Source organism: Podarcis erhardii, assembly GCF_964252035.2.
Source record: "Podarcis erhardii genome assembly, chromosome: 13".
Taxonomy (NCBI): domain Eukaryota; kingdom Metazoa; phylum Chordata; class Lepidosauria; order Squamata; family Lacertidae; genus Podarcis; species Podarcis erhardii.
The window spans coordinates 19,189,410-19,211,395 of record NC_138502.1 but is presented as its reverse complement, the minus strand read 5'-3'; the positions used below and the strand labels follow the sequence as shown (position 1 = coordinate 19,211,395).

At 45.6% G+C, this 21,986-nt stretch overlaps 1 protein-coding gene across 2 annotated transcripts in view; it reads right to left on the bottom strand.

The window, feature by feature from the left end:
* ATP2A1 (ATPase sarcoplasmic/endoplasmic reticulum Ca2+ transporting 1) overlaps nucleotides 1-21,494 on the bottom strand; it is a 31,044-nt gene extending 9,550 nt beyond the window's left edge. For both annotated transcript variants that reach the window (XM_081837168.1, XM_081837167.1), the window contains exons 1-14: nucleotides 21,163-21,494; nucleotides 19,739-19,756; nucleotides 18,511-18,593; nucleotides 15,594-15,698; nucleotides 14,976-15,114; nucleotides 8,030-8,110; nucleotides 7,140-7,225; nucleotides 5,608-5,905; nucleotides 4,092-4,258; nucleotides 3,909-3,997; nucleotides 3,027-3,129; nucleotides 2,034-2,165; nucleotides 1,208-1,333; nucleotides 408-626 (exon numbers count right to left, since the gene is read on the bottom strand). In XM_081837168.1, the coding sequence (XP_081693294.1) occupies nucleotides 408-626; nucleotides 1,208-1,333; nucleotides 2,034-2,165; nucleotides 3,027-3,129; nucleotides 3,909-3,997; nucleotides 4,092-4,258; nucleotides 5,608-5,905; nucleotides 7,140-7,225; nucleotides 8,030-8,110; nucleotides 14,976-15,114; nucleotides 15,594-15,698; nucleotides 18,511-18,593; nucleotides 19,739-19,756; nucleotides 21,163-21,280 (1,764 nt within the window). In that variant the 5' untranslated portion in view covers nucleotides 21,281-21,494. The remainder of the gene's footprint in view (nucleotides 1-407; nucleotides 627-1,207; nucleotides 1,334-2,033; nucleotides 2,166-3,026; nucleotides 3,130-3,908; nucleotides 3,998-4,091; nucleotides 4,259-5,607; nucleotides 5,906-7,139; nucleotides 7,226-8,029; nucleotides 8,111-14,975; nucleotides 15,115-15,593; nucleotides 15,699-18,510; nucleotides 18,594-19,738; nucleotides 19,757-21,162) is intronic.
* Nucleotides 21,495-21,986: the final 492 nt, after the last annotated feature.

Genomic DNA, 21,986 nt, shown 5'->3' with positions numbered 1-21,986 from the left:
AGAAAGGGTGGGGCAATTTTTAAAAAATACAAAAATTATCTGCCTGAGTGCCTAGAGGTGCTCTTTATTCACCTTAAGAAAATGGTTGTTCTCTTAAAACTTGTGTTAGAAGTGGTACTGAGGTCTAAGTCCTGCCAAGGCATTTTAAGGCACTGTAAATATTAACGTACCAAATTCAGTACTGCACACATTTCCCCTAAAATCCAACAGAATCCATAATTGGGAATGTTGTGCAAACAACCACAACAATGCAGCCTGAAACAGGAGGATATATGTTCACATTTTTTTTTGGAAAGAAGAAGAATTGGCTTGAGGGAATCCAGTCCCTAAATTCCTTTCAGCTCTTCACCTTAACTCTGCACTCCATCCTCCCTGTCACTCGCCACGTGATTTGCCCTCAGCGTTACCTCATAGTCAGCGAATTTGGTGGAGTCCTCAAGGACCATGTCTTCCCTCTTTGGGGGGGTGTCACGGGTGGCCAGGGCCAAGCAGCGGAGGGTGTCCCTTCCTGTGCCCCACTCCTTGATGACTCCCATGATGTGCTCCTTGACGATGGGGGTGAGGGGAACGCGGGTGGTGCCCACACGGACATAGTTGCAACGGTCTATCACACCCTCAGGGGCACCCTGTACGTGAGAAAGAAGTAAAAACAGATATTGTGACTTGAGGGGAAAGCGAGCCGGGTGGCAAACAGTATTTCTGAATCGCCATTGGGACCAGGTACTAGAGCTTTTATATGAAAGTTCTGGAAAAGAAGTTCCCAAACTGTGGTCCTTGGACCATCATCTACTCTGTGCATAGAAAACTAGAAGTTAGGGAGTTGAAACACTAGTTTTCTATATAGAGGATTTTATTTATGCATTATTTTTGTGTTTGGAGGAACCTGAAGTCCAATGTAGTTCAGCCCAGTGACTAAATTTTTAGATTCAGAATAGGGAGAGATTCAGGTACAAATCCCAACGCAGCCATGAAGCTTGTTGAACGGTCATGGGCCAATTGTTACAACTCTGGCAAAGCAACTTCACAGAGTTGCTGTGAGGAATAAATGGGAGGTGAGGTTGGGGTGAACCTTGCCACCCTGAGCTCCTCAAAGAAAAGGCAGGATTAAATGTACTAGACAAACATCTGAGCCGGGGCCAAAGGTGGGAATGCCTTAGTTCCTTGGTTGCTATGGAGATGGGACACAGTCAAACGGGGTGCTGCTGACCTTGACAAACATCTTGTTTCCGACAGCCGCTCGGGAAGCTTTTGCTGGGGAGCAGTAAACAGACATGGACTTTCTGTCGCGGGAAAACTCCAGGGTGAATTCTTTCTTCATGAGTTGTTTGATCACCTGGGGAAATGGAGGAGAAAGGGAAGCAGGAGGGAATGGGTTAAAACCTGCTCGACATTGCCAGGACACACAGCACAAAGTGAAGTTATGGAATTTGCTCTCACAAAAGTAGCTCCAAAAGAAGAATAGACAAATTCGTGGAAGAGAAGGCAATCGACAACTACAAACTACAGGAGCTGGGAGTAAATTCACTTCTTACTAAGGTATTAGAAAGAATCTTGTAAAGGAAGGAAGGAAGGAAGGAAAAGATAAAGAGATAAAGAGAGAGAGAGAGAGAGAGAGAGAGAGAGAGAGAGAGAGATTTACATTAAAAGGATAACCTACCTAATTTGCACTTTCAAAAACAATACACAATCTGAAACACAGCCATCCTTTAAAATTTACACTTCTTCAATGCTGTTCTTCAACCAAGTAATGTGTATGAATCATACTAGTGTAAAGTGTGCATTGAAACAAACATATATGTGAAACAAAAATGAAAATTGCATCATAAAAATGTGCATATTGGGCAAAAATGCCTCCAAAGATGTGTATATTAGGAGAAATTCAAACTAAAATGCTGAGGAATTTTCATGAGGACTTTAAGAAAAACCACAAACTGTGGAGGCATGGAATTTAAGACTGGAAGAATGAGAGAGAAACCAAAAGAGAAGCAACGCCGGGCCCTGAGGAGAGGCCACCCTCAGCAGACAATACTTACAGCGTTGCAAGCGTTGGCACGCTCCACTTTGGAGAGGCTGCGCACATCTGTGTTGAAGACGTTCATCTTCTCAACCAAGCAGGTAAGGGCAGTTTCGGTGGCTTCACCCACCTTCTCATATACACCTTTGGACTGGGGTGGGAGGGAGAAAATGGACAGAAGAAGATGAGAGTTAGACACTTGGGCACAGCCAAGAGCTGCAGAGATTCTGACAAAATATGAACCTGAATGAATATATCCCAGGACGGTTTACAATATTAAAACACATTGCAGAACATCAATGATAAAAACATAATAAAAACGTAGTTGTATACCACCATGATTTTTTCCCTTCAGGTGGTGGTATATAAATACATGGATTAATTTTTAAAAAATCAGTATGTGGGTTGCGAGGTGTGGGTGGGGAAGGGAGAGGGCAGTAAAATTTGTGCCCACCAGCCTAAAAAGTAGCCCACATTTCCCCAAGTACAAAAAAGTAGCAGCCTCATCACTCTGGGCACTCTTACACTTAAACTGGTTTAAGAGTCCTTTGCTCCTGTCAGAGGAATGCTTGGTGTTGAATTTGGCATCTTTTCGATGTCAAATGAAAATCACTTTATTTACCCACTTTAATTAATCATCTTTTAAATCTATGCAGTCTGTCTGCTGTAATCAACCTGAATTTAGTTGGTAATTTTGTTTTTACGCTTACTCTGTTGCTGCTGGTTTTATTATTGTAATGTTGATTAATAGTAGTTCTTTATTTTTTAAAAAAATAATCATTATTTTATTACTGTTTTACATTGTGTAAGTTCTTCTCGAAGCTTTCAGGTCGAAGAGTGCCTATTTAATTTTATTAATCAATATCTATCAGAAACTTCTCATTGCCCTCACCGAACTACAATTACCATAATTCTTTGGGGGAAGCCATCACTGTTAATAAACAATGAAGCATCCAAAACTGAAGGGAATTGTTGGAAGGCTGGATTCGGGAACCAAGAGAGAAGCATTCACCTCATTGAAATCCAGAGAGGAGTCATTGCAAAGAGCACAGATAGTAGCCAGTTCAACGAGCCCATCATACTGCCCAGCCTTGACTGGCTTATCATTCTTCATACTGCATGTGCGAGAGAGAAAGGATTTGAAGGACAGAAAAAAGTAAGCGACAGCACAAAAACAAACAGCAGAGAGGTGAACTGAGGGTTACTGGTGTCACAGCTTCCCCAGTCCTGGGCTATAGGGTGATCGTAATGCTAGGAGGCCAATGAGCAAAAATTGAGGTACTGTATTTCTTTCGGTGTGAGGTTAAGAGTTAGAAATAAGATTCAGACAGTTTTAAGATTAGATCGTATGTGTCTGCTTGGTTTGTAATTTGCCATTCCTTCAAACAACTCATAGCACTATCTGCTTCCAAGGTGGTTTCGTGGGCTGCCCCACAGATCTGCCTTAGCTTCAGAAATGAAGCAGAAATGGGATGGAGGCATCTTTAGACTGTGCCACATATAGGAGAAGCAAGAGAAAGGATCGGGAGTCAAGCTCTCGGGAGAGTTACCCAATTATCCAAAGTGACACACTAGGGCATGGATAGGCAAACTAAGGACCGAGGGCCAGATCCGGCCCAATCGCCTTCTAAATCCGCCCTGCGAACGGTCCGGGAATCAGCGTGTTTTTTACATGAGTAGAATGTGTCCTTTTATTTAAAATGCATCTCTGGGTTATTTGTGGGGCATAGGAATTTGTTCATTTTTCTTCTTCAAAATATAGTCTGCCCCCCTGCTGAAAAAGTTTGCTGACCTCTGCACTAGGGTTTTAAATGTGTCTCACCCCCTCACCCCATTTCAGGGTGTTGGATTAAGAAAACTGTTTAGGGTTGGGGTTTCTTTAGGAGTCACTCACACTTCTCCTTCGGGGGCATAGGTGGAACCAGTAATAGAGAATTCGTTCAGAGAGCACATATCTCCATCAACTTTGTCAATGACAAACATCTGCAAAGAGAAGGAGAAAGAAGAGGCAAGGTCAAGGCGACTGACGTGGGCAGGAGGTGCTTCGTGACAAAAGTGCCTCAAGCTGCCCCCTCACCTTGCAAACGGACATTTGGTTGGTGGTGAGGGTGCCAGTCTTATCAGAGCAGATGACTGATGTGCAGCCCAAGGTCTCCACGGAGGGCAGGCTTCTGACAATGGCATTCTTCTTGGCCATACGGCGAGTGCCCAGGGCTAAGCAGGTGGTGATGACGGCAGGAAGGCCTGAGGAGGAGGAGGAGGAGGAAGAGGAGGAGGCGAAAGGGAAAGGTTAGCCGTAGGAATGGGCGAAGCATTCAAGCAGCTGCCATCCATTTGCTGGCTTTGGTTTCAGATACTCTCGGCTGCCTCCACTCCCTTCAGCTCCGACTGCCCACCACACTACCTCTTGTGCAGATTTATTCATTTAATAATATTTTGGGTAAACCACCTTTCTTTTTAAAAAAAAGCAGCGTACAACAGTACAAATCAGCATTAAAGCATGGGCAGAGCAATCCAAACCCCCTATACATCAGATGGTGTGGGAAGAGAATTTGTGGTGGAAGCCCTTTACCCAGCTCTGCCGGTTCAGCTGGTCTCCTGTCAGCTGCTGAAGCATATGTATGCCCTGAAATGGGTCATTCTCAAGGTGGAGCAGGAGTGGGACTGAGCTGACTCTGGACCCACTAAATCTGGGTGAGTCTCAAATCTGTCAGGCGGTAACACTGAATCTGGATAGGGCCCGATCATCCTGCCCCTCCACTTCCACTGTGGCTGCTGATATATAATGCATTTTCCTGTTATTTTTAATAATGCATGCATGGTAATGCACACTTCACCCTAGTATATTCATTTTGTGATATACTGCTTGACTGGAGAACTGCACTGCAAATTGCAGAGAAGTGGGAATTTGGAAGAATGTCTGTGTTTGTGTTTGCTTTGGGAAGTGCGAACTAGGTAGGTTCACCATTAAACACAAACTGAATTGAATTTTTCTCCAGCTCCTAGCCACGGACTAGCAATTCATAAACTAGCAGCACAAGGCAGCTCCTATATCCTTTTGCAAATGAGGACATGCATGTTAAATGTCTGACTGCAAATTATATCAAGATATAATGCAGAAGTTCATTCAACTTCTGTTTTGTTGAAGAAATGCCACACAATCCTTTGGCGCAGGTAAGCTGAAAACTGTTTAGCCCACGCAAGGAAGGAATGATGGGTGGCTGTAGCCATTTTTTGTTGTCCATCCTGCTAGTACATCAGCAGTGTCTTCAAATAACTTTAGAATGGCTTTTTCACACCATATTGTTCAGCGTGCAGGTGGTTAATTAAAAAACGATGCTTGTAATATTACACCTTTGCTTTTATCTCTAACTTTGGCTCTTTTTTGTAAAACTTCTGGATAACAAGTCCACAGTTCAGCATACAAGACAGTTAGCAAAGCAAAATGCACCCAACCAACAGCAACTGCAGATAGAAAAATAAAAACCCCAAAATATGATGACGGCAAGAGCTATTTTTAAAGGAAGGAACCGACTGGCTCTCTTTAGCCCCACAACAGGTGGATGTGGGAAACTGGAATGGCCTCAGCTGACCTTCTGGGATGGCAGCCACAGCGAGGGCCACAGCGATCTTGAAGTAGTAGATGGCGCCGCGGATCCAGGAGCCGCCATGGACGGGGTCGTTGAAGTGCCCAATGTTGATGAGCCAGACAGCCACGCAGATGAGGGAGATGACCTTGGACAGCTGCTCGCCAAACTCGTCCAGCTTCTGCTGCAGGGGAGTCTTCTCTTGTTCGGTGGCCGCCATCTCATCACGGATCTTGCCAATCTCGGTGCTCACACCTGTGGCGATGACGATGCCAACAGCCTTGCCTGCACCGATGTTGGTACCCTGCAGGGAGGTGGAGGATGAAGCGGGAGTGGGGGGTGGGGAGGGAGCAAAGATCAGTGGGAAAGAAGGAGAGGGACACTCTACAAACATGCTGGAAGAAAAGATATAGTGGAGGGAAATGGTGCTAAAGGAGGCTGTGGGACCTGTGCAGTTTTGCAATTCTGCCTGTGCAGAATCCACGTCCTGAGAGCCTAGGCCAGGGGTCAGCAAACTTTTTCAGCAGGGGGCCAGTCCACTGTCCCTCAGACCTTGTGGAGGGCCAGACTAAATTTTTTGGGGGGGAATGAACAAATTCCTATGCCCCACAAATAACCCAGAGATGCATTTTAAATAAAAGCACACATTCTACTCATGTAAAAACACGCTGATTCCTGGACCATTTGTGGGCCAGATTTAGAAGGCGATTGGGCCTGATCCGGCCCCCGGGCCTTAGTTTGCCTACCCATGGCCTAGGCTAAATAAGATGTCTAGTCCTTTAAGACTGTGAAGTGCATGTCTATTCTGGAAACCTACTCCATTTCAATCCCACATTTGGTGTCATGGCTTTTTCCCAAGAACTGCACTTTGGTGAAATGCAGGGATATCTGTTAGACATCTTGAGAGCCACCTCTCTGCCTGTCACGTAACAGTAACTCCCAAGACAGAAGTATCTCCCGTGCACTGTGTAACTCCTTTTTTCTGCTCCCAGTGAGTAACAGAAGCAAAATAAATTTATTTAAAATAGGCAAGTATATGCAAAGGTACTTAATATGCATAATTACTCAGCTTGCAAGATTGCAGGTCACTTTGGTTGTGCCTTGTCTCCTCTGTAATGTGGAACTGGAGGTGGGGTGAGCATGGCATGCAATCATATTAACATTTCCACTTTTTCTTACTGGCTGCTGCTTGAGGCAGTGGGGGATATGATATTATGACCCTGCCATTACTAGGGAGACACATGAAAGCCACAGGCATCTACTCTTGCCTTCTCTCTGATTTTCTCCAGTGACCTATAGATGAAAAGGGTGTGATGTAATCTCACTGCATTAGCCTTACCAGCTCTGTTTCATTTGGCTGCTGCTTGAGAGGGTGGGAAATGCAAATACAGTGATGTCACATCACACCCACACCCCACTCCCCACGACACATTATTGGGGAGATGCATTTCAGTGGTGCCCATGAGTCCCCCCAAAACATTGACATGGGACCTGTGTGTGGGCACGGTTAGGTCATCAGCCCTGTTAGTCACACTCACGGAGAACAGCATGTTCTTCTTGTCCTGGTTCACAGCACGGGGATCTGGGACGGGGTCAGTGTGTTTGATCACGGAAACAGACTCGCCTGGTTGGGGTCAAGAAACAGTTAAATTGTCAAGGAGGGACCATGGTGGACTAAGTGGGTACAGGCAAGACGTATTGCATAAACACATGTCCCATGGGGAAGACACACACATGCACTTTTCAGTGGGTAAACGCCAGACAGGAAGGAGAGCTTAACCCTTCCTCAACTCCTTTTCCACTGAATTTTATCTTACCCACTGCTTTCTTTCCATGGAGCTCACTACCCCCTGCAAATATTTCTCTGTAGTCCAACCGACCCACTCACTGAGAGGAGCTTCAAGACATGTCTATTTTCCCAGGTTTTCTCTTGCTTGTTGAGATTTTAAACTACATTCTCGCTACTTCTTAAGTGCCTAACAAGGCATTTTACAATATGTCATTATATTATATTTATATTATATTAAAAACAAAACAAATTCCTTCCAGTAGCACCTTAAAGACCAACTAAGTCAGTTCTTGGTATGAGCTTTCGTGTGCATGCACACATCTTCAGAAGTGTGCATGCACACGAAAGCTCATACCAAGAACTGACTTAGTTGGTCTTTAAGGTGCTACTGGAAGGAATTTGTTTTGTTTTGACTATGGCAGACCAACACGGCTACCTATCTGTAACTTATATTATATTAGTTGCTTTTCACACAAGTGAGACGTAAAATTAGCCATGAGAAAATTCTGCCCAGAAGGTAAACAATTAAAATAAACAGGGCCATGAGGAAAAGGAAAGCAGGGAGGGAGAAAGCTAAAGAAATGGTAATATCAGTAATAATAATACGATTATGAACATTGACAGCAGCATCTACCATACCTGTCAGAATGGACTGGTCCACACGCAGAGTGGTGGATTTGATGGAAATGATGCGAATATCAGCCGGGACTTTGTCACCGACTGGAGAGGGAAAGAGAGAGAGAGAGAGAGAGAGAGAGAGAGAGAGAGAGAGAGGGAGAAAGAAAGAAAGAAAGAAAGAAAGAAAGAAAGAAAGAAAGAAAGAAAGAAAGAAAGAAAAGATTTATGAGTTCTAGTCACCGATAGATAATTGTTCATTTATTTCTTTTTAGCTGTTAGCTGCTCTGAACATCTTCACTGAAGGGAAAAAAGCAAGGGTAAAAAATTAACATAAAGAAATAAATAAATAAATCCTAGACTGTGAGGGTAGAACACACTACTATATTGTGCCATAAGGAAACTGCTAGAGTGTCTCAAGAAATAAAGTGAACAATGGGAGGCCAAATGATGCATCCCACAGAGGAGGCTGCTCATTCTGTCTCTGCATGAATCTCTGGCCAAATATGCCTGCAGGAAGAAGGGCCAGAGAAGGGTAAGAAGAGGTGGGCCTCAAGAGCCCTGTGAAGAGAGTGCAGAGAGGAAAATGAGGGTACGTCAGAAAACCAGGGGGGTGGCTAGCCACTGGAGGGCAGTAGAGGATAGTAGACACTGAAGGCACGGCCAGTCAGGGTCACCAAAATGGGCAAAAAGAAAACAGACTTGGATTAGACAGAGACGGTCCCCCCCGCCCACAAAAAAAGAAAATGGTTTCAATGAAGGATCACTGCTCAGGAGGTACTGTACTCCTGCGACAAGCTCTAAATGAATCTAACGGCCAATGTCTTAATATGTTTTAAATTAGCAGTTTTAACTTAAATATTTTAGCTGTTTTATATCTGAATTATTTATCGTGTATCAGCTTAATTTTAGTCTATTTATATCTGTATGCTCTCTGTTGTTGTATATGTTTGCACTCTGGTCAAGGACCGAAATAAATTGATTCCTGTTCACTGTACTCCTCCCAGTTTTAACTCCAGTAAATGGGTTTTCTATTGTTTCAAAAACCTGTAACAGCTGTTTTCAATAGATTTAACACAGATAGGCAAATATCTGTGTATTATCATTATTTATTTATTTATTTATTTATTTATTTATTTGTATAACACCATTTATATGTAGATCTCAGGGCAGTTCACAGCATAAAATCACAATATAAAAAAACAGAAAACATATAATATAAACAAAAACAATCCAATATTTCCCCTTGTGTAAACCCTTGGAAAGTGAATCCTCTGCTAGTTCCGGCTCTCTTAAAAACCATAGTCCGTCTGCAGTTAAAGTCAGGCCTAGTTCACACAAAAACCAGAGGAGATGGCAGGACATAAGGAACTTTCGAAGTGCTACAAACCCTTCCAAGCTACAATTTTTTAATCTACAAAATATTTTTGGAAATGTTTGCGCAAATTCGAGTGTAAACTTCCACTTTTCAAAGTCCACAGTTTACATAAACAAAATCTGGTGCAGTTTGCATTTATTTAGGTTAAGGCAACAGGGTTCATTTTTGCATGACATTTTATTTTACACACACACACCCTGGCATGTCTTCATATTGATTTTGGATTGTTCCACGCATTACCTGTAACTCAGAGGGTAGCCAACATGGTGGCCTCCAGTTATTGTTGGACTACAATTCCCATCATCCCTGACCATTGGTTATGCTGGCTGGGGAACCACCCACGCTTTCCCTGCATTAACTAATTTAGTATTACATGCAGTTTATCATTACATATTTACCCTGCCATTCCCCCAAGAAGCGCAGAGAAGCATAATTGGTTCTCCCCTCAATCATTTTACCCCCATAGCAACCCTGTGAAGTTGCTTGGACAGAGAGATGTTGACCAGTGCAAGGACACCCAGGGAGCTCCATGGCTGAGTCCTTGCCTAGCACTCTAACTCAGCCTTCGCCAAACTGATGTCTTCTAGACATTTTGGGCTATAACTCCCATCAGTGCCAGGCATCACGGCTGGCTGGGGTTGAAAGGAGTTTGGGTTCAAGACATCTGGAAGGCACTAGGTCAGAGAAGGCTGCTCTGGCCAACCCTGACTTTTGAAGTTCTCTAGGAAACCTGTCTTTGAACAACAACGCAAGTGGCAAAAGCAAATGCAGTCGATTCCAGTGAACTGGTTAGAATCAGAGCCCATTTACGGTATCCATGAAGAAGAAGAAGAAGAAGAAGAAGAAGAGGAAGAGGAAGAGGAAAAAATAATATGTCTACTCAAAACCAGTACACTGAAATACATTATTTGGCTGTGCTGTATTCTGATCCTGTAATCTAGATGAGCCACAATGAAGAGTTCTTCCTATGTTCATCACACCCACTGAGCATTTGCCTCTTCTCTGTGCCTCAGATTAAAACAAATCACTTGCCACCTCTACCACATGGACAAGGCTGCGTCCCTATCCCAAACATCTCTCTCCCTCCCCTTCTCCCTGGCCCCCTCCAAGTTCTCCCATGACCAAGTTATTTATGAGGTAACATATAACCATATGCCATTCTAAAGTGGTTTATATGATCTCCTGTCAAGTTACCTGGCACTCGGTTATACTGCATAAGGGCTGCATACATACTGCACATTCAAAGCACACTTAAAGCACACCCTCCTTGCAAAGAATCTTGGGGACTATAGTTTACCCCTAGCAGAGCACCCTTAACAAACTACATTTCCCAGGATTATTTTTGGAGTGGGGGGGGGGCGAATGCACTTTAAATGCATGATGCATACACAGCCAAGGAGCCTAACAGAGCATTCCAAACCATGTTTGCTTGGCAGTATGGCCTAGTAAAATGGGTTTATCGCAGCCTAAACAGGGGAATATTGTAGGAAGGGGGTACCCTCATAAATGCCTGGTTTGGGGAGACTTGAGGGTGGCCACTGCCTCCCAAAAATAGGGCAAAAGAGCAGAAGAGAACACGGATTGAGTTAAAATGTGTGTGTGCTACTTTATATGTATAGATGCATTAATATCATTTAAATAGAAATGCATACAAAGTGGGGAAGACTGTCTCCCAATGACCAGGGTGCCTGCATGCTCAGCTTCCTTGCTGTCTAGATTGCCCAGGCCTCTCCTGTTCTGATGGTTCTTTATACTGAAATCAGACTTGACAGGCTTTCAAATGGAGGACTGACCTCTGAAAAACAAGACCCAAAGCCACCCTAGGGGAATTGTTCGATGGTGGCGATGAGGATATATTGTAGGTGCCCTCAAGACCAAAGAGTGCAGGCCGGAGCAGATGGGGACGAGCTTTTTGCCCTAGCAATACCCAGAGGCAGCACCCGCAGAGGCTTTCCCCTCCGCCTGCCCCCTTCCTCCACCTGACAAGGCACGGTAACCCTAGATGTCCCCATGCACCCCAGCTCGCTTTTCCACAAGCGCATTAAGTGTCTCTCTCGCACCCTCCTTGCCTGCCTCATCACATTCCCCAGGCATCACCAGCTGCCTGCCACTGTCCATACAAGGTGAAGCCGGTTGCTGGGCACCATCCACTGCCCCATTGCCTTCTCTCCTTCAAGGAGATGGAGAGGTCACGGGTGCCCTGACAGGGAGGAGGAGGAGGACTTCAGGCCAGGCCAGGCTGGGAGAGAGAGGTGGTGGCAGGAGACCACGGATTTCTGCATCCCCAAAGGTGATGCTAAAACTGCTCAGCCAGCAGTGTTTAAAATATACATATAAATAAATCAGGCGAGCTTGCGAAGGTTGGCACAAAGCAGTGCAGAGATCCCTTCTCGGAATTATCTCTTCCTTAAATCCCTCTGGAGCACAAGGCAGCCCCTGGCTTCTCTTTTGCAAAGTATAATATTAACTCTGTGGAATTCCTTCCTGCTGAAATATTGTGACGTGGCCAGGTGCAAAGGAAGGCAGGGCTTGAATGGGACTTAGGCCAGGTGGGAACGTATCGTGAAAGGAATGAGAGACGTTGCACTGGCTGGAATTCCCACTTCTATGGAACTCTTAAGAAGACGCAAGAGCCTCGTCCTCTTGCTTTGCATCTTGCCATGGCCCAAATCACATGGCTTTTAAAAGGGGGGGGGTAAAACCATGGAGGATAAAATAGTCATAGCTAAGAAGAGAGCCTCCATGTTCAGAAGCAGTTTACCTGAGAAATCCTATACTATAGATAAACGACAGGGAAGGTGGTCATATTAATGCTGTATTTCTCAATTTAGCATTGATGATAAATTGTAAGAAGGAAAGCATTTAATAAATAAATTTAATAAAATAAGTAATAAATTGAGGACAGGCGGCGACAAATTAAGAAGTATTAGAGACAGACTTCTGCCCCTATTTCCCAAACAGAAGGAAGCATTTGTCAGAACTTTTCAGAATTTATTTTGAATGACTTCTGGTTTCAATGGAAAATGCTTTGTTAGGTGTGTGTTTATATAAATAATATTTGTTGTTTTATTTTATATCTATGTAACCCTTATAATTTCATCTATATCTAAGAGGGGCTTTATCCTCCTTCGCATTGCCTCAAAGAGGACCCAAATTTACAAAGCCGTCCCTTTAAAAAGACACAAAAATGCCCAGTAAGGAAGAATGAGGCCTCATATTTAGGGTGGCCATTTGCATACTGCCAAAAAAAGCATCACACACAAACACACAAGAAAGGACAAAAGTGGCCACTGCTGCACAATATTTGCATATGCTAATTTGTGTCTAGACGAAACACTTCACACTGCTAGACGAAACACTTCACACTGCTATAATTTAAACAGATATACAACACAACTCTCCATAGCAGGGGAGTCTATGACCAAATGACCTGTGTTCCGGCTCAGCCTGCTATCCAGGTGTACTAACTGTGGATGGGCAACTTCCAAGGTTCTCTAAACAGAAGACTTCTTCAAACAGAAGATCATCCTCTGTAAAGAAAGACTAATGGCCACCCTCCCCTACTGTGGGTAGATAGAGAAAGAGGCAGCACAAACCTGGGGGGACAGGGCTTCAAGAAGCATATCACACATACAACGCAAGGCAAGGCGGGGGGCAAATTCTGGGGGAGCCTGTCCCAACCACCCAGTGAAGGATTACAGCAAGTGTACAGCAAGTGTGTTTGTGTGTGGGTGCCCTTTATATTTTGGAGACAGTTGTGCAACTGGCCCTGTGTGAGTAAATGATCTTTGAATTAAATTAATGCGGACCAAAGGGAGGGGACAGCTTGGCGGCTGGCCCAGCTTTGGGGACAGCTGTTGCCCAGTAAGTGCAGCTGAAGGGGATTCCTCAGGTCTCTGTTTTCACTGCTCCACCTCCAGGCTGCACCCACTGTGGGGACTGTCTGTTCCCAAAACATCCCCTCTGCCTCCACTCCAGGGTCAAGACAGGCCAAGCCCAAGGAGTAAACAAGCTACATGATGGAGGGATAGGCATGATGGGGCGAGTGGCAGGTGGGGTGAGGGGTGAGGGTGAGCCACAAAGACTTTGCTGAAGCAGCATCTCCAGTGCTCCCTGAGGGCTCGGGGTTGGAGGAGGGCATTATCCGACCCCACAGGGAACGGGCAACACTCCCCTTTGGATTCTGGGTAATGGCCACTCCAAACCAGCACCACACAACTGGGGTGAGGAGACACTGGGTTGGGGATTTTCTTCCTGGTACAAGAGATCACTGAAGTGGGAGATTGATAGAAGTAGCCCCCACCCAAAATATGGAAATAGGAAGGGAACAGAAGGAGAAACCAGTGCTTGCAAGTGGTCATTATGAAAGACCGCCTGATGTTTGCTGCAACAGACTATGACAGGAAGAACTCAAAATGGCACAGGAGAATTTTCCAACTATAAGAATCCAAATATGGACACTGAAAAAAGAAACTTCACATCTTGAAACTCAGAACTTGTGTCTATGATTTGCCCTAATCCAGGCCTTGTTGACATTTACCCAATTGATTTTATAAACCCAAAACTAGGGAGAGGGTGTCTGACCCTTGATACCTTCCCTAGGCACATGCCCAATCCTGACATCTCGCTTTAATTTTCTCTCCTGGGGCTGAAGCCTCTTCACCTTCACTTATTTCAGCTGCAGGAAGTCATTTCTTGCCACGCTACCTAAAGTGATCCTGCACCTATTAGAAGAAAGTTACCCTCTGCCCAAGGCTAAACATCACACCCAAAAGTTTAATCTAATTGTCACTTTCTAAATCCATCACTATTCTGGCTGATACAGAGAGTCCAAACTGTATGACGTGTACATACAACATTCACACCAACCGTCGCTTCAGTTTAATAAACCATTTGTAACTTTTAAGTCTAGCAGTGGAGATGTGGGGGCACTGAGACTTCTCTTTACAAAGGATTGCCTTCCCTAATCCAGAACTGTTTGATCATGTGGGTGCTTACAGAGAAGAGCTCATGCCATCTCCTTCCCCAGGTGCCTTTGGCCACCATAGAGAAGACTACATCCACTCTAGGAAGCTGGGATGTCCCCCTCTGACTTCATTACCCATGAGCCTACTTGTGGGGAAAATACTCCAGTCCATAAAGAGGGTATGAAGCATAGAGAAGCAAGGTGTGCTCTCCTAGATGTCCTTTACAGGAACAGCTAAGGCTGTTTTGACCTCTTTTTGTGAATGCGGCCATTTTTAATCCCACCCCAACGAAGTTTGTCTTTTAAGTTGGAGAGCTTGTGCTGTACGGACCACTGTGACTGAGAGATTTAAGTGACACTCGCAGCATACATTTAAAGCATATGTCTTCCCGACAAAGAATCCTGGGAACTACAGTTTGTTAAGAGCACTGGGGATTATAGCTCTGTGGTGGCGGTTAATTACATTTCCCAGAATTCTTTGGAAATGTGCTTCAAATATATGGTATGGGTGTGACCTTAAAGGCTGTGAAAGATACCCATGCTGTCCCAAAATCTCTTTACTCTATGTCTAGTCTGCTTCACCCTGAAGCAATCACTTTCATTCCTTGCCTCGGTCCGGGACTTACCTGCCACCTCTGCGATGTCACCAGGAACCATCTCCCTGGCCTTTATTCTCTGTACAGACTTCCTGTCAGACCGATACACCTTGCCCATCTCAGGCTCATACTCTTTTAGAGCCTCAATGGCATTCTCAGCATTCCTCTCCTGAAAGTAGAAGAGACACAACAGCCATAGTTAATATCCTCTCTGGAGGCAATGCTTTGACACTCACAACCACACACCAAATGACTGGGCTACCCAAAAAGCAATAAAAGAAGCAGAAACACAGCAGTTTGGGCTGCTTTGGTGGGTAATAATAATTTTAAAAAATTGTGTTGCTTTATCCTGCTTCCTAAGTCCTTGTGGGTCCTTTGCCCCACTTCCGGCTTGTAGCTTTCCCATTCTCTCCTTAGGCTTTGCAGTACAGCAGGGGAAGCTGTGGCTCTCCATAGATGTTGTTGGGTCTCCCATCAGCCCTAGTCGGCACGGTGAAAGGCCAGGGAAGCTGGGAGCTGTGGCCTCAGCCCACTCTTTCAGTACAGTACAGTGAAAACAATACTGACCGAGCCACTGGTAATTATGTGTGTGAAGCCCTTTGAGGCACTATGCAAATGCTGATTTTGCATGGTTGTTGGTTTGTTTACCTGCCATACTCCAACAATGGCGTTGGCGATCAGGATCAGCAAGATGACAAATGGTTCCACGAAAGCTGTGACAGTCTCCTCGCCTTCCTCAAACCAGGCCAGCACCTGCCAAAAAAAGAGAGGCACATGCTTAGAACTGGGGGAGCGGGACCTTCAGCCTCCATCTTGCGCAGGCATAGCTCTCACTCATCCACGGTTAGGAATCCTGGCTCATCCTTCGCCCTCCCCTCCCTTATCCTTCTGGGATCGCATTTGCCTTTTGATTCCTCTTGACATTTGGAATCTTGAGACAGCTGAACCCTGCCTGCACTTTGCATGTGTACAAGATGAAGCGTGTAAGTTGATCCCATGAAACCCGAGAACTCCGGTGCAAAGGGCTCCTGCTTGTCTGTGTGTGTGTGTGTGTGTGTGTGTGTGTGCAAGCCTATGGATGTTGTGTAATTGTGTGGGCAGCTGCAAGTGTGCAACTGTATGCACAGCTTCAAGATGTGAAGAAAACACGTTTCCCAAGTGCAAATGAAATGTTCCAGTCTGACCCAGGTCTATGCCGCCCCCTGCTGGAAGGAGCTGCTCTCTTTCTCTCTCCGTGTGTGTTTGTTACGTAAACACAACATGGGTATTAGGGTTTGCACACTTGCAAGGGTAGTGTGGGATGCAACCCATCTGCTCCTCTTGTGTCCTGGATACACCATGGAGACAACAGTTGCCAGAGGGGCAATATTCAATCAGCATGCTATTGTAAATTGAGTTAAAATCTCCCAGCCAGTTTTGGAATCTCCATATTTAAGATTACCAAAGAATAAATGAAATCGCAGAAATGTAGTGCTGGAAGGGATTCCCAGGGTCATCTAATCCAACCCCTTGGTTTAGCCAGAATCTCGTTTCTTGTCATCTGAATGCATTGGTTCGGGTCCTGCCCTCTGGAGTAGCAGAAAACAAACTTGCTCCGTAAACAACAGGTTACTTTTTTCTGTTTGTTTCCAGTTCCAAATATTTGCAATACAAAAGGAGCCCACCTTTTACTATGTTTATTCTTGAAATAACCACAGTATTGGAAACCACGTTGTCTGAAATGCAAATTGCCAAGAATCCAAATGTTCCTAGGTTGGCTTGCGTGCTTAATGCTTAATTAAGTTTCCAGAGGGTAAAAACTTAAAGTCAAGCTGCAGAAAAGGAAATAAAGACTAGACCTGGGATCCTTCATCTGAAAGAGGGGTGAGTATGTAAGGGCTCATACACACTTCTGCTTGTCCCGTGTCTAGAAAGCACAGGTCCAGGCAGTTTTCTGCTTGACCCAGGCGGTCCAAGTGTTTTCGTCCCTTGTTCCGCTCCTTTCCCAGGAAAAACCTGCTATCTAGTGCTAAATCAGAGAATCAAATGTCAAGTTCATTTTGCCGTTTGCTATGATTTCCCCGGGGGTGGGGGGAAGCAGAGGGATGAGGAAGTGTGGATAAGCCTAAGAGATAGGAAAATATCACAACTTGTTCTCTCTCCAGCTTGCCATGTACAAGCATAGCAAAGATTCTTTGGCCATGTTGGCTGGCCAGGTCTGATGGCAGCTGGAGTCCAGCAACACTTGGGAGACTGTAGCTTCTATAGGTTCACCAGAGTCTATACAAGATACTGTTGTCTCTCTCCAGAATCCCTGTAATACAGCACACTAATTGGTGATTTGCATGAGAGAGGGAATGAGAGAATTATCAGTTGCTGGATCATAGCAAGCCTGGTCACAAATGCCTTCTTCTCCTTGGTCAAGAAGATGCCAGGTATCCTAGCTTTTCTGAGGAGCAGTGAGGTGAAGGGGCTCAGGCTACCTGAGAACTAGGCCGTTAACGGTGACCTTTACAGCGACCTCTTGGTGCTGAGCCAGGCCATGTGCTCTTCCAGAAATTAGTATCACGGCCCAAGGTGGCTGCATCTCAAGTGTCAAGGAACCGGGCAGCGAGGCAAGTTGTGGAGAGGCAAGATGAGGGGAGGGAAGCGTCCATTTCTTTCGCTTCCATTTTGTAGTTATGGTGGGAGTGGAAGCAGGGCAGTTGGCAAAGAGGTTTTGGAGCTGGTTGGCGAGCTCCCCCATTAATGTGAGGGAACTCATTTTCTACATACAGGAGCCTAAAAGCCAAGTTATCCCCATGCCCTATTGCCAGGTTCAGTTTATTTACTAATTTGGGTGGATACAGAAGTACGGTATATAATTTGATATAATTTACCCTGCTGTAAAAGCACAATCACTACATTTTCGCCTAGACAACCTTCTCTACAATCTACTCTCTTGGGATGAGTTCAGGGAAAATTGGTTCTACGGATTCATAGCAGAAGCTACCCATGCACAGCCCTGATTGAATGGAAACTAGTATATCTCTAACCCCTAAGCATGAAGGGAAGACAGTCTTTTGAACCAGTGCACAATGCAACCTGTCTAAAGCATTGTGCAGTCAGAGAGGGCAGTTTGGCTTAAGCTGGGGGGGGGGGAACGGGACCCTACAATGCCCTGACTTGGATGTGTACATCTGGAAACACTTTACATTTAAATAGTGGTGAGGAAAGCTAAACTCTCCAGATGTTCAGATGTTTCTTTAACATTACTTCATGCATACCGTGTGCCATACCATAGAATATGTTCCAAAACTGAGCCTTGAGTCATATTAGGTCCCAGTGAATGCTTCCAGTGATTGATGATGCAGCGTATCAATATGGCAGCAAAGCTTCTCAGCACACCAACTACAGGCATTGGTACACATCAGCCATTGACTCTAAAGGAAACTGGTTCATCTCTTGCTAGGATGTGTCTCCTTTCGACTGTTTCCCTCCATGTGCCCCCAAACCACTCGCCTCTCCTTCCCAATGCTGGCTGTATTTCAAAGGCCCTTCTATGAGTAAGCCAAATTTCTTCACCCACAAGGCCACAGTCACTTACAAAGGAGATGCAAGCTGCGAGTAGTAGGATTCTGACAAGCAAGTCTTCAAATTGTTCCACCACCAGCTCCCAAATGGTTTTGCCTGGCAAGCAAGAAAGGGAGGTGTTAAAGGATCAGAGGGCACAAAAATTCCAGTTTCTGAGGGCAGTTAGCTAGAAAGGGATTGGGGAGGGCACCTGAAATGACGTACATTTGCCATGAAAGATGGATTCTCTATGATAGGTTTCGAGCAAAACCTAGTAAGGGAGGTCTAGGTGAGTTATAAGCCCCCCCCCCCCAGGTGCTCTTTTCCTGAGAGCTCATCCACATTTCCACTTGTGCCATGCCTAGAAAGCACAGGTCCAATCAGTTTTCCCCTTGCCCCACTCCATTCCAAGGGAAAAGCCACTCTTTAGCGCTAAATCAGAGTAAATATCAATCCAGAAAATACTGAATTGCCATTTGTTCTAATTGAGCAGATAAGAGGAAATATGGATACTCCCTGAGGGTCTAACTATGCATTAACAAAAGCCTGACAGAGAACAAGCCACTTCAGGAAGGGAACTTGGGGCTAAGAAGTGATGGTTGGTGCTTAACATCTCTGCTGTTTCTCTCCAGATTGCCTCCTCCAAGTTGATTTTTCTCCCTCCAGAGCAATGTTCACCCCCTTTCCCATAAGTGAAAGGAAGAAATCATCTCTTTTCTTGTACGTAGCCCCACAACACCCATTGCTGGCTCAGCAACACCTCAAAGGCTGGTGTATACCCAACCCTCTTTTCTTAAGGCAAGTGTATGGTCTGTCTGGTAGGATAGCCAGGTGCCATAGGCTTGGGCAAGAAGAAGCCTGTGAATGGAGCCTGGGAGATTGTCAGTGGAGCCTGGTGGGCTACGGGTGAGGCCTAGTAGCTGTTTAGGGGATGAACTTTTTTGTGCTTGGTGCCTCAGGCTGAAATTTGATGGGAAGGGTAAGCTGAAGAGAATGGGAAAACCTTTCAGGGCAAGCAAAAAAAAAAAAAAAAGCCCCATTGATTATAGTTCCCCATCTTGACATTTTAGTCCTTGCTTTGGAAAACCGGAAAGATAGCTAAAGGTTTAAAACTTAAAGCCAAAAATAGAGACCTGGCAGCCGTAATTGCTGCTTTACAAAGTCAGCAGAGAGAATTTGAGCCAGGTAAGATCAGGGTACAGTGGGGCTTCCTATGTCCTAACACTTCCCAACACCTTTCCACACCAGTATTAGGGACTCACCTTCTTCAGCTGGGAGTTCTGTGGTGTAGAGAGAGAGAGAAAGAAAGAAAGAGAGAGAGAGAGAGAGAGAGAGAGAGAGAGAGAGAGAGAGAAGCAGGTTAGGGTTGTGTTTTATTATGACTTTGTGGACTGGATTGTCAGGCAAAGGTGGAGACAGAGAAGAAAGGCTCTGTGGTTAAGTTAATGAGGCTGGCTTCTCACATGGAGTTGAAGGTTAATATCGCAGATCAGAACTGAACAGTTAGAAACAAGCCATGGGGTCATGCTTAGGATTATAGAACTGATTGTGAGGCAGACACAGGTTAATTGTGAGGTGGACATGGGTCTCAGCTACAGACAGCAAAGGGGCCTTCTACCAAAATTAAGGTTATGGGCTATAGTTTTGAAAGAAGCCATTGGGCCAGAGCTGCTGCCGCAGAATTAAGTTGGGTGTGAGGTGCCCCTTGTTAGAGGACTCCACAAGGAGTTGCAGCCAGTTGCATACTCATGTGCATAACACAACATAGTGGAATAGGTACACACTCACAGCAACCCCACCTTATCATATCTGTGCCATGTACTTGTGTCCTGTAAACCCCCCCCCTCAATTCCCTTCCCTAAAAGTTAAGACTTGGATGCTAGTGGATATCATGCATGGGGAAACAGGGAGGAATATATTGTCCTTGTTGCTTAACTGTCTGCATCTTCAGCAGGATACTACTACCCTCTGCAAAAACAAACAAAAAAGCCTCCCCTCTTCATATTGACACCCTTCCCAATAAACCACTACCATTTCACTTAACTGCTAAACTCATGTTCCCCAAGGACATCACCCCCTCCCCAGTTACCCTGCATCCAGCCAGCCTGTCCCTTAGCGGCTGTGGAATATCAACCCCCCGCCCCCCAAGGCAACCTCCCGGCTGCTCCTACAAGTTGCCCATCAGCAATTTTAATATCTGTTTCATACCAAAGGGAATTACTGGGTTATTCTTAGCAAAGCAGCAGCTGCCCTGTCCCCAGCCTGGCTACCTCCCCCCATCCTAATAATCTTCACTGCTCTTCTCCTTTGCTTTTACCTCCATCCCTGTTCACCTTCCATTGCCTACTTAATCGGGCTCTTCCTTCCCTTCCTATGCCTATGTAACAATTCTTCTTTGGCATGTACTGAAACTCCACCATTCCACCTCCTCTGTGTGTGTGCATCCGCCCTTTTTGTCTAGAAGCCATGGCTCTGCATCCATCCACCTCTCCATCTCTTGCCTGATCATCCTTGGCTTTCCTTTGGTTCTCATATCCGTATTTAGGTGGCCATCCTTTCAGCTGCATCCTTCCATCCTTCCTTCCTTCCATGCATTTCCCTCCCTCCCTCCCTCTGCCCTTCTCTGCATCCTGGCACCTTGACGTGTGGGTACCAACATGGTCCTATAACTCAGGCAGCCACTCACCATTGTATCCGTATTTCTCCAGGTGCTTCTTCACCTGCTCGGGAGAGAGGCCTGAATGCTCATTCACTCCAAAGTAAGCCAAGCACTCCTCCCCTGTTTTGGCGTGGGCGTTTTCCATCGTTGCCCAACCACAGCTGCCCCGTTGCTGTGTGAAAAGGTGCTCCTCTCTTCCTGTCGGCTCGGCCTGCTTCTTCGACCCCCCTGACTTATGCGGTCACTCGTGCCCCCTTGTGAGTTCCTTCTCCTTCTCAACAGACCATGGTCCTTGGCACACGGTATCCAACGATGGAGGGAAAGCCCACACGACCCGTCCTCGCACAGAAGCCTTCACCGAGCTCGGAGGCTGGCACACGTCCTTATGAGGCAGACCGGGGCCCAGATCCCCGGACATTGTCAGTGGGCCCCCATTGGGTGACTGGTGCTGACATCACCTCAGCCACCAACTCACATATGGCCTTCTGCGGAGAGAAGGTATTTTTTGCTGACTTGAGAGGGAGAAGCCAGGAGGGTGGTTGGCTTGGCTTGGCGGGGTGGGGGGGAGAGTAGGGGAGAGGAGGCCGGGTGTCCACAGACCCATGTGTCACTCAAATGTTCGCCTGTTCCTTGCAAGAGATCTCACCCTAGCCTCCCCCTCCTGCCTCTAGCAGATTTAGGGTTTATTTCTGTCACTTGTCGTCTATAATGAAGACACACAGAGTACTGGGTTGCCCTCGCTCCCATATATGCTATTAGATCAATCTGCTTGCCGCGTCTTCTTCATTTGCGCAGAATTAAATGTTACATAATTACTCAAACATGCTTATGCCTGTACGCGTATAAAAACG